This window comes from Coffea eugenioides, chromosome 1 (assembly GCF_003713205.1).
Source record: "Coffea eugenioides isolate CCC68of chromosome 1, Ceug_1.0, whole genome shotgun sequence".
Lineage (NCBI taxonomy): Eukaryota > Viridiplantae > Streptophyta > Magnoliopsida > Gentianales > Rubiaceae > Coffea > Coffea eugenioides.
In genome coordinates, this window is record NC_040035.1 from 1,757,276 (window position 1) to 1,775,976 (window position 18,701).

An 18,701-nucleotide genomic window follows, 5' to 3' on the forward strand; every position below is an offset into this window, starting at 1 on the left:
TAAATTAAAGTTCTCATCGTGTTGACAATTTGGTATGACATGCTTGACACCAAATCCATGAATTCCAACATAGCAAAAGCTACATCCAAAAGCAGCTAGGATTTCATGTATCTCATCCAATACCTCATGGCCATTCCATTCTGGGCAAGTTGCATGAGGTGCATATCAAGCAAGTATTCCTCTATTAAACATTATTACGTCTAACTAAGTAAAGATCAACTATCCGGTCCTAGAAAGCTTTCCACTGCAATCCTTGTTCCATCTAGTTCAACCCTCACAGGTACAACACCTAGGCTTAAATACTGAAAAATCTATTCATATTGAGATTCCGCTAGATTCAGCTTCAAGATACTTACAGATTCTCTCCATGACTTCCCTACCCTTAGCACTATTCTGTTGAAATTTATCCACACACTTTTGCTCAATCTTCTCCGCCATTGACGCCAGTGATGATAGGGGTTTTATTCTAATGCTAGTTTCCTGTTTGCAAATTGTCCATTCATTAGGATTCTGTGGATGGGGATCATAGCGGATCTTCTCCTCCACCTCAATGAACTTCTGCAGACTGATATTGCGGGTGGCAAGTTGCATCGATCGAGAATTGGCATCAACAACTGTAGATTCAACACAATGACAGATGTCTTGACCAATGATTCTGCGAATAAACCAAGGTCCGGGGGCATGGATGGTGATGGCTCGTGTTGTGTAAAGCTTTCCTGAAGTAGAGTCAAGCTTGCGGTTCAGAGTATCCACTTCAAGGATGTGAGACAGCGTGCTCTTGTTCTCAGGATCAGCAAATTTGCGCCAGGAAGCAGTAGTCACACGCTCCCATGGGTGTTTGTAGGTGTGCTCTTGTGCATATGCCCTCACCATCGTGTCCCTGCAGTATTTAGTCATGAATCAGAAACACAATCAAAAAAGAAACAAACAAGGCTGAGATAAAAGGCAGTTAGCAAATTTGTCTCTGAAATCAAATACATTAAGTTTACGACTAAGCAATTTGCTAAGATAATAGTAATATGAACATCTTTCTGACAACCATCCAAATGCTATCACACGATTGTATCCAGCAAGCTGCAGCAAAATTTCATGTCAAAAACCAACCACTGACATAATCATTGCTTGAAGAGGTATAACACCAAACTTCAATAGTATTTACAATAAAATGCCATTAAAGCAGGATAGCAGGGTAAAAAACCATGTAAAAACTAGCTAGATAATAAAATCCAACCACTAATCCTCAAAAACCAGAATTATATGGAACCGGTGAAATTAAATCACTAAACAAAGAACTAATTAAGCTACTTCTCACCACCACTGCACTTTCCTTTTCATCTTGCTCAATCTCTGTATCCTTGAGAAAGAAATCAATAATTCTTGCTCAATCTCAATATCCTTAAGAAACAAATGAGAAGTTTATTAAAAAACTCACCATTACAGACCTAATACCACAAACATTTATGCATATGCTTAACAGAGAAGAACTGAGAACAATAAAAAGATAATATCAGCACAGCCATCACAAATATTAACCCCAAAGCAACAAAAGAAACGAAAAACTTTGGTCAAGTGATAGCCCAAAACTGACAATAAAACAAGATGGGTTCTTCACAAAATAAAAAATCCATCTCAAAATCAATGACAGAAAAAGAAAATTCCAAAAACAAGAACAGAAAGCAGAATTCAATCATAACTACACATAAAGAGGCAATTTTCCCAATTACTGGAGCAAATGAAGAGAAATCCCAAGCAGGATTTGCAAAGAAATATAGATCGAGAGATTTACCTTCGAACTGGATAAAGAGTCATTATAGTAAATACAGAAAGTGGCGGCAAAGAATGCTGATGATACTCTACTATGACTATCCAAAAATAATTGTTGTGGCTTTTTCAACATGTTCTTGGAATCATGGGCTTATTCATTTTTGCAGAGTGCCTTTGACAAATTAACTTATGTAAGAGTTGTCATCAACCTTTACTTTTATCTGTAAATCAGAATCTATCCATCCAAAAAGGTTCAAGAATTTGGAATACCAAACGAAAGTGTTAATCTGCAATTTTGACATCCATATAACCTAATAACCTCATGAAACTGTCGAAACTTGATTGAAGTAAAAATTTTGTAACTCGATTCAAGGAAAATTTTCTAGATACAACTGGAAGGCCGAAATATCCAACTCATGCACTGTAGAATTTACGGTTTTTTTCAATTGTTGGCATATACCCTGAGCCTCTTTAACATAGGAAGCAGAGGCAAAGAGCTCGTAATGATTGACAATAGCCAATATTGGTGGACCTAAAATATATTTTGGCAGCACTTAGGTACTAAAGAGTGAAAGGAAACTGGTACTATGATTCAGCTCATCTAATTTTTACCTAGTCTACAGGTTGTACTCAGGGTTCACTTAAGAAAGCGATTCTGCCCCCTAAATCCTAGATAGCATTGCAGCTGCATCAAGGTTTATTTTCAAATAACAACTTTACCAGAGATACCCCCCCAACTAATCATCCCAGTCCACAGTTTCGGATTTGGAGTTTACCAAGTTACCTCTAGAGCTCCAGTAATCTCATGATCATAAAAGGCCTTAGGAGATGCATCCAACGAAACTATTCTTTCTCTGACAAGCAGATACAGAACTTTGAAGTTGACTAGCTCAACTTCTCATCTATAAATGCAGCAAACTTTCCCATTGTAGTCCACAGTAGTTCGTATCAAAGTAACCTTGATACTTGACCAAGCAACCGAAAGGTTAATTATCAGAATGACTATTCGTTTATCTTGTTTTATAGTGCACCAACATAGAACATATTCTAAAAGACTCCGGTAATCTCTGAAAACACTGAATATACTTACACACACACACACACACACACATATATATATAGAATATACACTCAATAATTTGTCAATGTAGGCGAATGACAGCGGAGAACATAGAGATTGGATTGCTTACAGTGTCACTTAACAATAGAATTTTTTTTTTTTTTTTTAATTTGGGCACTTGTGCTATAATGCCTAACTACAGTTGCAGTTGCATGATCCATCCAACTGGAAGGCCTCAAATTGTCCACAAAAAAAAAAAGGGCCGGCGAAACAGCCCTTGATAACATAGCCTGCAAATGTTTCATCTAATTTATTTCCAATTCGTTATGGAATTTTTTTTTTGGGTTTAATTGATTACGGTTACTACTAGCTAGGTTTCCAAGGACTTGTCTAAAATAAACTATGTCAGCTTCACAAAACATGAAAATTGGGAGTCTTTAAAGTCACAAAAAAATTAGACAATCAGAACGCTGGCCAAGTAGAAGGAAATACCGAAGAGAGACCCGTCCAATCGAAACTGATAGCTTCACGGCGGCGGCAGCTCTAATGATCAAACAGAGAGGAGGGTGCGTTCCGGCGGTGAACAAGAAAAGGCCGATACAAACTGACGGCGGGGAGGGGTAGGGCTACCAATTGTACTGATGAAAAGGAGGGGAGAGACGGAAGAAAGAGCCGATTCAAACTGTCATCGTCGCTGTCACTAAGCGCAAGCGGCGCCTAAACCGGCTCCTCCGACCCACATGGCCTATACCTGATTTCCAGTAAAATGACGGAAACACCCCATAAATTTGACATTATCACACTATACCCAGCCCGCTTCACAAGCACAAAGCAGAATTGTCAAAATGGGTGATTCAGAATTCAGATGGATTTCGACAAGTCATTATAGAGATTTGGATTTTAAGTAGAGGTGTCAAAATGGATGAGTTCAACGGATTTGGACGGATCATAATTCATCAATGGATATAATTCGGTCAACAAATGGGTATAAATAAATAGTTTTAGGTAGAGGTGTTAAAATGGGTGATTAAGGTGGATTTGGACAGATCGTGGTTGGATCAACTCATTATACCCATTTAAATAGATGGGTATAAATGTGTACCAATCCTTGAAGATGGAGATACCATCTCAGATGTAATAGCAATATTAATATTCACTATTATAAAGACATTCGTTGGTGACCTAGAGATATTTAGGGAAAAATCATTAGAATTATTAAATAACTTCAAATGCAAAAGTCTCTCAGATTTCAGATGGTAGAAAGATACATTCTTAACTAGAATGTATGCAAGATCAGACGACAACAAAGCCTATTGGAAAGAAAAATTCCTTAATGACCTTCGCAAATCACTACAAGACCTAGGTCGAGAAGAACTCAAGAGTCAATTCAATGAGATTGTACCATGGAAAGCAATAACCTATGGACAATTAACTAGTCAATAAATAGGTATGGGTATGCCTAATTATTTAGTTACGAGTCACTTAAATTTCTACTTATTTTTTTAAAAAAAATTTCGCATGTTATTTGACGAGAAATAATGGTATTTTATTGTTATTAGATTGGTAAGAAATTTAAATTTATCTACTTAATACTCACTAAAAGTTGAGTTGAGATGTATAATTATTTTTAAATAGGTAAGTTGAGTCAATTCACTGCTCATCAATTAAATGGGTTTAATTGAGTACCCATTCAAGATTAATGGGCAAGTTTGGGCAGATAATTAGTGAGTCAATATAATTGGCTGTGATTGACTCCTCTATTTTTAGGGTCCGTTTGGTTTATGGGATGACATAGAATTGGATTAATCATCCTTTGTCATCTTATGTTTGGTTGCATTTTATATATGAGATGATACATCCTACCTATCCGAATTAATCCCCTATTCATGGGATAAAATAATCCTACAGGGTAGGTGATATTAGTCCTACCGGGATGACTAATAGATAGGATGATAAAATTTTAGATCAACTTATCTTTACAAAAAATACAAATTTATACTCTTATAATTATATAACCATACTCTTACAAGATAATATAATATGAATAAACTAATTTGCCCCTACTAATTAATTTTAAAATTTGTTGACTAATTTGTCCCTACTACCAGCATAACAATATTTGGACTAATTTGCCCTTATGAATGATGCAAATTCATACTGACTATGATATAATCATACTCTCACATAATAATATGATAATAAAGGACTAATTAACCCCTACTAATTACAATAAAATTTTTTGACTAATATGCCCATATTCATTATTTTAAAAATTTTGACTAATTTATCCCTATTAATTATTTTAATTTTTGACTAATTCGCCATAGTAACATCATAATAGAAGGATTATATTGTCCTTGGACAAAATTACCCTTACTAAGCTTATTTTCGAAACCAAATTCTATAGAAATACATAACCTTATCAATTGGGTTTTTTGAATGAGTATTTTAATAAGGGCAAAAAACCTGGGCGGCCATTAAACTTTTCCCAAGATCATGTTTTGGCCATCGAACTATTTTTTGTCAATAATTGGCCACTAAACAACTTAATCAGGCCACTCGTGACCATTTCGTCGATAATAGCTCTTAATTTCTGAAATTAGCATTACACGTGGCAAACCACAGGGGCAATTTTGTCCGTCAATCCACTGACCGTTCACTTACATTAATACATCAACTGAAAAGAAAAAAAAGAGCGGTAGAAACAAGCCAACTAAACAAACTGAAGTGTCTGGTCTTGTGGAGGAAAAAATAGGGACTCAATTTCTAGCCCTAAATTCTGTGTCAGAAATCGAAGAAGCCAAGAATGTCGAGACGCTCTCCTAAACCCATACCTAGATGCTCCTGCGGATTAACAGCAATCGTGAAGACCTCATGGACAAATTGGAACCCAGCAAGAAGATTTGTGGTCTGCACTTTAGGAGAGGTAAGATCTTAGAGAGGTAAGATGTTAGATTTGTAATGGAAATATTATAACAAGAGGATTTAGTCTTGGAAAATGTAAATTGCAGGATGAGGGATGTGGTTTTTGGGAATGGTATGATCCAACAATGTGCGAAAGATCAACTCAAGTGATTCCTGGTTTGCTGCGAAGAATGAATAGAATGGAAAGTAATATGGAGGAATTAGAAACTTCAGCAAGAAGATGGGAAAATAAAGCTCAAAAATTGGAACTTAAAGTTGCAAAATTGAAGGGTGAAGTGAAAAAGCACAAGACCAGAGAGCACTATCTCAAAAGAGCTCTTCTCGGTACATGGGCTTTTATATTGTTGTATTGTTTTTGCTGCTATCTAAAGACTGTTATTAAGAGTGACCATATGTTGGCCATCAAGGGATAGTTAATGTTGTTTGGTGATTGTGAAGAAATGGAAGTAGCAAGGTTGAGTGGATACAGCTTTTGGTGGTAGTGTCCGTAGCAATAGCAGACCAAAGATTCCCATGTTGTATTTTATAGTGAATTTTTCATTGGTTTGTTTTCTTATGTAATGGAATCCTTGCTGTAATTATGTTACTTTTTACTGAATGAATGGATGCAAGTTTTTTGTCGTTTCTTATGAATTGCTGTAATTGTAGTTTCTTATGAATGCGGCATTATAACACAGTAAATTAAGACAAAAGGAGTATTTCCATTGGATAAAACTAACAACAAAAGTTTCCAATTTGCAGAAGTACACAGCTTTCTGTTGAATATGCAAAAAGATAGTGGATGAAAAACAAAAGGCATCCACCATAACAAAACAAAAGCCATCCACTATCAACATGAAGTGGATCCTGCAGTTAAACTTTAATGCATCTATTTTAACAGCCCACTGAACTTAAATAAACTATTATAAGTCAAAAGACTTATGTACATATCAGTCACCATCATCAACATCTCAGATCACATCTAAAACTGTATCCAATTCCATCTAACTTGCACCTGCACCTCTGCCTCTTGTAGATCTAGATCTAGATCTACCAGCATTTGCACATCTTCTACCCCTCCACCTACCAACCTTGAAGGGTGGTTCCTTTCCCAAGTAGGCATAGTTAGCATTAATCATCCCTTTGTCAGCATCAGTCAAGGGCCGTTTACCATTTCTGTTGAATTTCCTGCCAGATCTAGAACTTGTAGCTGCTGGATCTGGTTGCTGAACTACTGGTATTGGCTGTTGAAGTGGTGGAGTTGGGTGTTGGGACATTAGATCTGATTGCTGAGTTGCAGATGCGATTGGTTGGCTTGGTTGGCTAGCTGATGGAGTTTCCTGTTGCTGTTGCCCTTGGGTCTCTATACCTTGTGACTGAACTACTTTTGCTTGCTGTTTTCTTCTTGAAACCTTGTACAAATGGAAGTTGATTAGAGACTATATGTATGTATACTATATGACATTTGAAATACATTGAACTGTATGTATACTCACATGTTTTTTCTTCTTTGGCTGGCCAGATTGTTGGTGCTCAGTCACCTCTTTGCATGTTGCAGCATTGTGCCCTGTTTTACCACATTTTCTGCAATGCATAGTGACATTTTTTCTAAGTTTTCTTCCATGGTTCTTCCCTTCTGTCTCATCTCTTCTCCTTGCCTTTTTTGGCCTCCCAGGCTGGACAGTGGGAATTGGAGGATCAAGTTGAAGCATGCTGGACTCAGGCCACAGTACTTGGCTGCTGATGGGTTGCAAGACATTATTATAAATCTGTAAAAATAAGCTCTTGTAGTAACATTCCACAATCATTTCATGTGGATCATCCTCAGTTTGCTTAATTGCTGCAATGGCATGGGTACAAGGTAAACCAGATAATTCCCAGATTCGACAAGTGCAACTCTTCTTTCTCAAATTCACAGCAAACTGGGAATTCCTTGGGCCCTTTACCTGATAACCATCAATCCCATTGAACTGTGGGAACCACTGGAAAGACTCTTCAATTCTGTCCTCAATAATTTTTCTAATCAAAGGACCAGTTGAGTGTGGATATCTAGTCATGGCAGCCTTTCTTTTTTGAATTCTTTCCATCATCAGTTCTCTAATATTCTCCAAGCAAGATATAATTGGTTTATCCCTGGCCTCTAGTATATGTGAATTGAAAGATTCGCATAGATTATTGACAATCATGTCACATTTAGTGTGAGGAGAAAAGTAAGCCTTACACCAATGCATCGGATGAGGAGCCTTCTCCACCCACTTGTATGCTTCATTGTCATACTCTTTCAAGTCCTCAACAGCTTTCTTGTACATCTCAATTGTACTGCTCCTAGCTATCGCCCACAGCATCCCTTTAAGTGCCTTTCCAGGATATTTCTTCTTGAAATTTTGATACATGTGCTGCACACAGTATCTATGCTCAGAGTTGGGTAGCACCTCGGATAATGCTCTGTCCAATCCCTGCATAAAAAATAAATGAATTATTGGTTCAAACAGCCACAAGGCTCACATCAAATGTTGGATAATAAGATCCATACCTTTTGTTGATCAGAGATGAAAGTGTAGTGACACTGATTATCTATTTCCAGATCCGCTTGGAGAAGTTGTAAGAACCATTTCCACTGTATTGTAGCTTCCTTCTCCACTATGGCCCAAGCAATAGGCCACCAACCATTGTTGGGATCAACTGCCACTGCTGATAACAGTTGACCAGGGTAAGGCCCTTTTATATGGCAGCCATCAAGTCCAATCACAGGTCTACACATTTTGAATCCTTCTTTTAGTGCACTTAAACAACAGTACAGTCTCATGAACCTAGGATTCGAACCTGGATCTCTAAATGGAGTGAACTCGACTACCATGGTAGAATTAGTATGAGTCTTCTTAATCTCCTCACAATATTCCCATTTATGCTTATACTGCTCGACTGCACAACCTTTGATTCTGTCAACAGCTATACCTCTAGCATTTCTGGCTATTGTTTTCGATATTTGTATCTTGTACTCCTCATGCACTGTCTGCCTTAAAGAATGGATTGGAATGTTCATATTGGCCCTAATTCTGTTCTCATATCTCTCAGCAACCCATTTAGCAGTCATCATTTTATTTTTCCAGGCATGACTGCAGTTTTCATGTACATCATAAAGGGTCTTAATCACCAAATCATTCGTCCCAAGTGCTTTCTCTTGAGAAGCATAACACTCCCAGTTACATGGATCCTTGCACCTTACCCTTACTCTCAGTTCCTCATTAGTGTAATACCAAACAGGTCTACCATTAGCAATCGAATAATTCTGCATTGCGGCCTTAAACTCAGCTGATGATGCAAATCGCATCCCAACCTGGAAATGTGGATTTCTCATGTTCTTTTCAGCATTGAAGTCAACATATTTGATTCCCTTCTGCACTTCATCATCTTCATCAGAAGAAGCATCAATGCTATGCAGGTCATCCTCCATCATATTGTCATGCAACACATCTTCATCATCAGCTTCTTCCATTTCCTCAGCAGCTTCCTGTGATGATGTGTTATGGTCAGCCTGTGCTGATGATGTCTTCTCCCTTCTTGCTGACCACTTTCTTTTTCCTCTTGTTGTTTTTCTAGGATACTTTTTCTTTGCTCTCTTGCTGCCACCAGATGATCCATCAGTTGCCTGTGATTGTTTTTCAGCTTGGGCATCGCGTTGACCATCTCCATGTGTACCACTTTCCAAGCCATTTACATCCTAGCTCTCATGGAGTATAGATTCAGTAGTTCTCCTCATAACAGGAGAGGGAATTTCAACTGTGGGAGTTGGTTTCTCACTCCCAAGCATTTGATCATCTTTGCAAAACTCTTCATCATCAGTGAAATGCTCCCTTTCTGAACTGCTGTCATTTTTATCATCTTCTTCACCTGCCCTTGCATTCACATCAGTTTTATCTCCTTGACTCCTACTCTTTACACCAGTCCCACTAGTTTCTCCCTCAATGACAACACTTACTTTTACACCTTTACCTCTACTTGTACCTCCTATTGCTGGTCCAGGGACAATCATATTTGTACTAACAAAAGAGCTATCAAAAAGATTTTTTCTAACCACCAATTGTTTATCAAGTTCTACAACTCCACTGCCATGTTCATCTACAACTACACTACCATGTTCATCAATTTCTTCAATTACAACCCCTGTTTTTTTCTTACTACCTAACAGCGGGGAATGTGACTGGATGTCAAGAATTTCATGTAAAGGCCTATGGTCACAGTAAACATCTATTAGTTTGTGCTCGTACGCCCATTTGCACATTGCCACTATATCTGCATCTCCTTGTAACTCTCTTAATCCCTTATTCAAATCACTCCCAGGTTCTAAGTAATAGTAAAGCATTGCACCATTATATCCTAATTTCTCAACCATGTCATTTATCTCATGGACAGACATTCTCTCCGCATCACACGCATCAACATAATCTATTTCACCACCAACGTATGTTTTATACTAACGCCCACTAAATCTACCACCATGAAACATTCTAATACTGAATAGTTCAGAATTAGGCACTGCAATGAAATGGGAAAAAAAAAGGAATCACTTCATTTGAAAAAAAAAGACTAAAAAAAACACTTGTTTATTTCAAAATTTTCCACTTTTACAACCGGCAGTTGGATGAAAACCCTAACATTTAAACTCCATAATGCTGCTACATATTCACAACCCACAAATAAGCACCTTCGATTTCAGACACAAACTTGAGTAATACACCCATTACATTTAGTTTAAAGTATAGTTTCAGTTCATTCACATGATTTTCCCCAAACAATAACTTACCGTAAATTTCATATGGATCAATGTCGATGTCTCTTCTCCTGATTTTCCACTCCATAGATTCACCACGATTTTCCCTTCTCTTCGATCTTCAAAACCCTTCTCTTCGATCTTCCCACAACGATTTTGAGAACTTCAGTTTGTTTAGTTGGCTTGTTTCTACCGCTCTTTTTTTTCTTTTCAGTTGATGTATTAATGTAAGTGAACGGTCAGTGGATTGACGGACAAAATTGCCCCTGTGGTTTGCCAAGTGTAATGCTAATTTCAGAAATTAAGAGCTATTATCGACGAAATGGTCACGGGTGGCCTGATTAAGTTGTTTAGTGGCCAATTATTGACAAAAAATAGTTCGATGGCCAAAACATGATCTTGGGAAAAGTTTAATGGCCGCCCAGGTTTTTTGCCCTTTTAATAAACTCAAGCTCAATCCAAAGAAAAATCTTCTATATTAGCTTGAGTTAAGCTCATTTATTTCTCTTAAATGGTTAGGTTTTAATCGATTTAACCCTAATTTAGCCAAAACTAGGCCCATTATTTAATTGAATTTCAAATTTATGTTCAAAAACTTGGTTAAAATCTATTTTTAAGGGTCCGAATCGGTTGAGTTTGAGTGAATGCAAATTTTTATATATCAAAACCCTCGATTTACTTTATAATTCTAAAGTTTCAAACTACTCTATTTTAATAAAAGTTATAAATGTTAAAATTTTTATTAAATTATTTTATTAAAAATATTAAATTAATTTATTAATGTTTTATAAAATATTAAATTATTTTATGAACCCAATTGATATCCGACCCATGAACCAAAGCGCTAACCAACTCATGAAAATCGAATAAGTGATTTTGTGAATTGTCTCAAGATTCGCTAATGCGGATATCCATATATTTGCATATCCGTATTATGCGGATCGTATCAGTTGGATATTCAATCCGTATTCGATTTTTTTCTTTTAAAAAATTATAAATTCTTAAGATAGAATGAAATTTAAATGTACTATAGTTTCAAAAATATCATATAACTGAAATATTGTACTTACATATGAGTATTTAGTCATTAAAATAGAGTTTTTAGTCTAAATTAATCTTTTTTTGTTGCAATATAAAGTAACTTCCATAATTTTTGTCATTTTTTATTCAAACAAAAAAGATACAATATTTCATCTATAATTTTTTGATCTATAAAATATATGACCATATTTCTAAAAACTTAACACCATATACAAAGAAAGCCTATTTTGAAAGAGGACACAAAAATAAAAATAATAAACAAGAGATAAAACTATTACAAATTAGTGGATTCAATGTATAAAAAATTCTAAAAAATTTAAAAAAATACTACACAGATCACAAAAAATAATATCTAAATCCAATATGCATTACTCCTTGATCCGGATGTAACCCAATCCACATATGATCTGCCGGATTGGATATCCCCTAATTCGAATCGGATCACTAGATTTTTCATATCACGAGGTCAAGATGCACACCCCTATTGTTGGATGCGCTCACAGGATATCAAATAGAAAGTAAATAATAAACAAAAGGGTATTAATTTATTAATGAGTACCTGTTAGGTACTTGTCAAGATCTACGTTAGATATTAGATTTTTGAAAATGTAAGATTTATTAGCGAAAGCATATACCACCTCCTCACCCCTGATGGTGATGGTTTGATGACTATCAAGTTGGAATCTACATACTGTGGCTGCTTTCTTTTCAGTCAGTGTGGAATGGTCTAATCTGAGCCAATATATATCTTTTTCATATTTTAGTGTATGATTTATTGATCTGTAAGGATATATATTTGTTTGCTTTTGCAGTTTATTATGCTTACAACATCCGCCCTGTGTTTATACTAGGACGAATCTAATGTAGTAATTCATTGTACATACGTTAGTTATTGTTTTGTTTGTGGGATTAGGGTGTGGAAGAAGGCGAGTTGTTGAGATGCAAATTCTCACCTAAAGCAATATTGTTCAGCAGCATATCATTGTTGTACGTCATCATATGGCCCTATTTTTTATTGCATGTCTTAATCTGTTTTCTTCCGGTCAAAATTTCCAAGTCTTCCTTCACAATTCTGGCTTTCCAAGTCTATTCCTTATTTCAATTGCCTTCTGGCTTGCCTCTGCTGATTACATCTAGTATTGCAGAATGATGAAGCAATGAAGAAGAAAAAATTCCCAAGTATCTGGGATAGCTGAGGACGTTTGGACTGACTTCAAGAAATCAGTTTATGCACAATGAAAATCAAAGTTTGATCAGTCATTCCTCGAAGTCGTTGTTAGTCATCGGTTGATGGGATTACTCTTGTCTTTTTTGCTGATTGATTTTAATATTAATTGTTCTTTCCTCTACCTCAAAATCGATAGATACATGGTTCTTGAAAGTCGGCAATATGCTTCTAGATGCCGGCCAGGGATGCTTTTGTTTGCAGTTCATCACTGTTCATATCTTGTTATCCTGTTTCATTTGATACTGTTCGTCTTCCGTTTCTATCAGTTTTGATTACTTCAGACTTGGCAACTGATAAGTTCATTGATCTTGTTATCCAATTAAGTAGTTATAATGGAATTGACTCATGGAACTGATAGTCTTGTCTAATGAGACGCTACCCTTTGAAGGCATACTAAGAACACTGAATAGTTCATGGTAAAAGACCAAAATAGCTAACCGTGTATCATTGAGCAAATACTAATTATCAAAACTCAAAGCCAGAAATCTGGATTCTATCCAACTATAGTCACGAGAGAATCCACCTTGTTGAACTTGAGTTTGATGGGAATTCCCGGCTTAATCATGGGAGAGGACGTGCATATATAAACTTGAGATTCAATTCCATCCAATTCGGTCCAATCCGATCATAAAATTAGGATACTCAATTTGTATTATTTAATTGGATCAAAAGAGAATCAGATACACGCTTAGATGTGGGGCGGGTTAGGATCACATACCCACCCCACATATGTTTTTTAATTTTTGTATATATACTATAAAATAATATTTTTAGAGCTATATAAATAATTTCAGTGAACAAATTGCATTACACATATGAGAGACTATAACTTATTTACAAGATTCATTTGCAGAGATTATAATTTTATGTTTTATAGAAAAGAGTTTAATTAATATGGAATATATATTTAAACAAAGGTGCTACTTATTTCAAACTTTTGTTGACTTTGAATTCTTTGAATTTTTTTCCTTTTTTTTGTATTCTCTTTGCATGTTTGTTTCTTGGTGGGAAACTTTTTTTGAGAAAAAAAATCTTTGTTAAAGTTTAGATGAATGTTTAAAATACAAAATTAAATTGGTAAAATCATTTTTTAAAAAATTAAATAATAAGTGGGGTAGGCTGGGTACTCGTTGCTCTAATCCTATCTCAGCGGGTATCCTATAACCTGATACCTCTGTTTTCAAACTCGGACCGGACCGGCCGGTCGAACCGGTCGAACCGGGAACCGGCCAGGTAGCCGGTCCGAGTCACATTAAAAAACCGGAAAATTAAAACCCGGTCAAAGCCGGTCAAAAACCGGGTTTGACCGGGAAAAAACCGGTTTTTCCGGTTCAACAGTAGTTTTTTTTAAAAAAAATTCAAACTTTTTAATATTATGTTTTGACCCCCTAATTTGTTAAAACTTATTGATATACCTCAAATATTTGATACTTTATAAATATTGTCCTAAAATTTGATGTTATTTTTCAATTAAATTCATAATTTTAATTCTAAACTTGTTAATATTTATTAAATAATATAAATTGCTACTTGATTGTTCTAATTTCTTTGTATTTTCTTGTTAAATATATTTGAAACATCAAATATATATGGATATACCTTTATTAATATCAATATATTATTAGATATTATATATAATGTTTTAATTTTTAAATAATTTTTATTTATGACGTCATCCGGTTCGACCCCTATCGACCCCCGGTCGAACCCATTGACCCCTGACCCCTGACCTCGGCCGAGTCGCTATCCGGTCCGGTTCTGAAAACATAGCCTGATACTTGCTGATATGCGAGACAGAAAATGGTCAGAAAATAGCTGACTCGTAAGGTACAGATTGGGTCGGGTTAACCAAATGGTGCACGTCCCAACCCATGTCTATCCCTACTGGAAGGTGAATATAGAAAACATTTTACTCGTAAGGTGCATTGTCACTTACTAAGTTTAGAAAGCTACTAAGATTTTCATCAACTTGGAAATTTAGATCGTCAAATTTGAAAAAATGGAAATTGCTAAATGCCTAAGATTGCAGGGAGGAAGTGTCTTCTGATTTACTTTCAATAAACCATCAATTTGAAGCCGAAATTTAGCCAATCATTCAACGAAGGTTTCTTCTTGTCCCTTGTTTGTTTTAATTCATTATTGATTGCTACTTCTTTTATACTTTTTTCGTCTTTCTGTTTAGATGTTCTTTGGGTTCTTGAAGCATCCAATGTATTTGACTCCAAGAATTAGAGATTTTTCTAGGTTCGAATCCCCATGTTCTCTCATCACTTTTTAGATCCTATCTCTCCCCTGCTGGAAAAATGCTTATTTAAAAAAAGCATCCAATGTGCATTTTGTTTGTACTCATTTAGGATGTAAAATATGTTGAAGAAGATAAGACTGATTTTTCCTTATTTTCTTCTAGATATACTTTCTGTAGGTTCACGAAGACTCCCCCCCCCCCCCCCCCCCCTCTCCCTCTCCCTCTCCCACCCTAAGAACTATAAGCCTTCAGATCCTTGGGTTCCCAGGCAATATTTTTCGGTGATTTACTTTAGTCATGAGGGTAATACAACGTTATAGTATTTAATAAATAAAACAGACTTTCCTTGTCAGTTTGAAATGATTATGGATCAAGTACTGAACTGAAGCATGAGAAGAATGTAAATGTTCGTTTCAATAGAAAATAAAATTGAGTGATTGGATCGCAAAAACAAGATTTCCTAAGTCCATCTACCTGAAACTTTGCTAAATTACAAGTTGGAGTTTTATCAAGTGGAACTCATCACCTCATAACAATGGCGATATGTTCAACAAAATCTCCTCAATTTCCACAAGGGTTAAAAACATTTAAATCTCATGAATTTCATTTTCAGTTGTACTTTATCCACCCCCAACTCAATAAATAGAGATTTTGTCCCCCTACTTTTTGTTTTAGAATAAAAGTGTCTAGTCGATATTAATTATTATTTTACTTCTTTTATTTCTCTTTTTTTACCCTTTGTCTACTTGTCTCTTTTCTTTTTTTATTCCAAAATTACTCTCTTCTCTCATATGATCAACAACTTTCTTCTCTTTACTATTGCAATCTATATATTGATTTTAATCTTCTTAAACTTATCATTTATTTATTTTTTACTTTTTGAATGATCATAAAGTCTATGCTATAATAAAGTAATGTTATTTATACATATAGATTATTTCACATATTACTTAAATCAATACATCTAGAGTTTAGAATAAATTACTTTTAATAACAATGGCAACAAATTTAGATCATGATACATAATGGCTTATTAACTATGTACAAAAAAAAGAATAAAAATATGGGTTACTTTATTTTTTGGGATATAATTTTAAATATTAATTAATTTAAAGTTCTAGTTCACTAATATTTTTTAAATAGCCAAATTGTTAGTAACATACACTTTTTGACTATAACAGACATATATTAGTTTTTTTACACTATAAAGTTTTTCTTGAATTTTCTAAAAGTGTAAGTAAATAAATAAAATAAGAATGAAATTGTAAGTAAAAAATAATTGCAATATTATAATAAACATACAAATTAGTAATACTAATAGAAAAGTGAAACAAAATAGTGACAGAGAGAAGTGAAAAATAAAAAAAAAATAAAAAAAAAATAAAAAAAATAAAAGAAAGTAGTGGAAAAGGAAAAATAAGGGAATGAATAATAAAATAAAATATAAGAGAATTTTTGTTTTAAAATATCAAATGGGAGTGAAGTACTTATTTAATGAGTTCATAGGGGCAAAACACAATTGAGGCTAAAGTATATGGAGATTTAGTGCATTTAACCCTTTCTATAATGAATTAGTTCGGAAAGAGTACAATCTTCTCTTTGCTATATCAATGAAAGTTATTATTTTGCCAAAGAAAAAAAAAAGTGCAATCTTTGGTTAAATACAAGTGATATCCTCCTTATGAATGATAGACAATTTTAAGGGCTGTTATCACTTTTTTATTTTTTAGATTATTATCATTTTATCCCCTTAAAGTTTGGTGCCACTTCTCAATTTCCCTCTTTAAGTTACCTTTTTAGTCATTCTACTCCCAAAATTAACGGTCAAACTTAACAGAATCTATTAATTCAAATGAAAAGACATGTTTAGCCCTAAAAATTATTATCATTTTATCCTCATAAACTATAGCCTTATGATCAATTTACCCCCAAAGTTATTTTTTAGGTAATTTATCCTACCATTAAACCAATTTTGCAAGTTAAAAATTTTTTAAAAAGTACCCTCCTCTTTGTCTAATAAAAATAATAAAAAATTTAGAGTGGCTCTTCTTTTTTTTTTTTAGTATCAAGCAAAAAATCAGAAAATTAATCTTTTTCTTCTTGGCAATCTTATTAATTTTGAAAAAAAATTAGAAAGATAGCTAGGGAGGGAGAGAGAGAGAGAGAGAGAGAGAGCTCAACTCTTTTTTATAAAAAGAATTTAATATTTTTATTATTTTAAAAATACTTTACTTTTCTGTTTACCACCCAATTCCAATTGTAATCCTGATAATGTTAAAGTAATACGATAATATTTGATTGTTCCTTATTTTTTCTTTGTAAAATCTAATTTTCTATCCTTCTCTCATAGCTCTTTTTCTTTTTCTAGTATTAATAAATGTGAATAAAGTAATTTGAGAAAATTTTTTTCTTTTTATGTTTTTGGAACTCTTAGAGTGGGAAAAAAAGAATAGCCATTCCAACTTCTTTATTTTTAATTATATATAAAAAAGAGTAAATACTTTTAAAAATTTTTTGAACATACTGGCTAGGTTGACAATGGGGTAAAATGAGTAGAAAATAATGTTAGGGAGTAAAGTGATTGTATCACTATAATTTAAAGGGATAAAATTATAATAACAATGTAGTAATGCTATAAAGTAAAAGGGAATTTTTATCCAAAATTAATTAGTATGCTGAGTTGAATTACCTATGGGAGTGAAATGACTAAAATATAACATTAAGGGGTAAATGGATAGTAATGATATAATTTAAAGGGGTCAAGTGAGAATTACCCTAATTTTAAAGAACAAATATAAGATGGAACACATTGAGTTTTGTTCATTAAAAGTACTGCAGCTTTGTATAACTTACTAGAAGCCCATTCTTAGAGACTTCAAAATGATTGCCCAAAATTGAGAAATTTAGTAACATCAAAATTGACAATGGGAATCCAAAATTGTGAAAGGATTCAAAACATCGCCTAAGTGTATTGGTTAAGGGATTTGGAGTTTATGCGGCAAGTTGTAAAACAAAACATGTTCAAGTTTTTCTTGATAAGATAATAGAAACTACGAAAAATCATTGTAAAGAAAGCAATTGAAAAGAACCTGAAGCCCACCAAAGTCCAAATCTGTAAAGTCGAAGTAAAAATTACATTATTATAAACATAGACCCACAGATGAGCAAAACCAAACCGCCATACCCAGGGCTGTCCTTTGCTCGAAGAGCTGAAGTTAAGGTACAAATGTCTTAAGGAACTTCTTAAGATCTCTAATTTTTCATTAAAGAAATTGAAAATCGATTGTTGTGAGAAGGATTATGGATATACTGTTGTTATAGAGTCCAAAAGTCTTGAAAGTTTTAACTACCAAGATACATCAGCTGACATATCAGGTGAAACAATGGTAAAGTTTGAGATAAATGCCCCAAATCTAAAATATTTGGCTTACAATGCTCAAAGCATTGGGTTGAACTTTATTCAAGTCCCAAAGCACCTTGTTAGAGCCAAATTATTGATAGGAGGGATTGGTACAGTAGATAGATATGCTCAGGATGCTTTTGAGCTTCTTCATAGCGTGCAACATATGAAATCACTTTGCTTAACAGAGAATATTCTAGAGGTACGCACTCTTTCGTGAGCACTTGGTTATGAATTTAAAGCTCTTTGCTTGAGTAGTAAATTGTAAGTTGTTCTTAATTCTTCTTC

The 18,701-nt window shown here is 34.4% G+C and overlaps 2 protein-coding genes across 2 annotated transcripts; one reads left to right on the forward strand and one right to left on the reverse strand.

Moving 5' to 3' along the window:
• Positions 1-3,562, reverse strand: LOC113777617 (protein slowmo homolog). The gene is made up of 2 exons (XM_027322768.1): positions 3,317-3,562; positions 1-880 (listed from the first exon to the last, which is right to left on the reverse strand). The coding sequence occupies exon 2, from the start codon at positions 871-873 to the stop codon at positions 316-318; it is 558 nt and encodes a 185-aa protein (XP_027178569.1). The 5' UTR covers positions 874-880; positions 3,317-3,562; the 3' UTR covers positions 1-315.
• A 2,068-nt stretch (positions 3,563-5,630) lies between these two features.
• Positions 5,631-6,162, forward strand: LOC113760133. The gene is made up of 2 exons (XM_027302707.1): positions 5,631-5,750; positions 5,836-6,162. The coding sequence occupies exons 1-2, from the start codon at positions 5,631-5,633 to the stop codon at positions 6,160-6,162; spliced, it is 447 nt and encodes a 148-aa protein (XP_027158508.1).
• Positions 6,163-18,701: the final 12,539 nt, after the last annotated feature.

Bases quoted from the DNA above. Each gene is read 5' to 3' on its own strand.
- LOC113777617 (XM_027322768.1), bottom strand. From the start codon at position 873: ATGGTGAGGGCATATGCACAAGAGCACACCTACAAACACCCATGGGAG.
- LOC113760133 (XM_027302707.1), top strand. From the start codon at position 5,631: ATGTCGAGACGCTCTCCTAAACCCATACCTAGATGCTCCTGCGGATTA. The intron at 5,751-5,835 runs GTAAGATCTTAG...TGTAAATTGCAG, and splicing joins TGGTCTGCACTTTAGGAGAG to GATGAGGGATGTGGTTTTTG.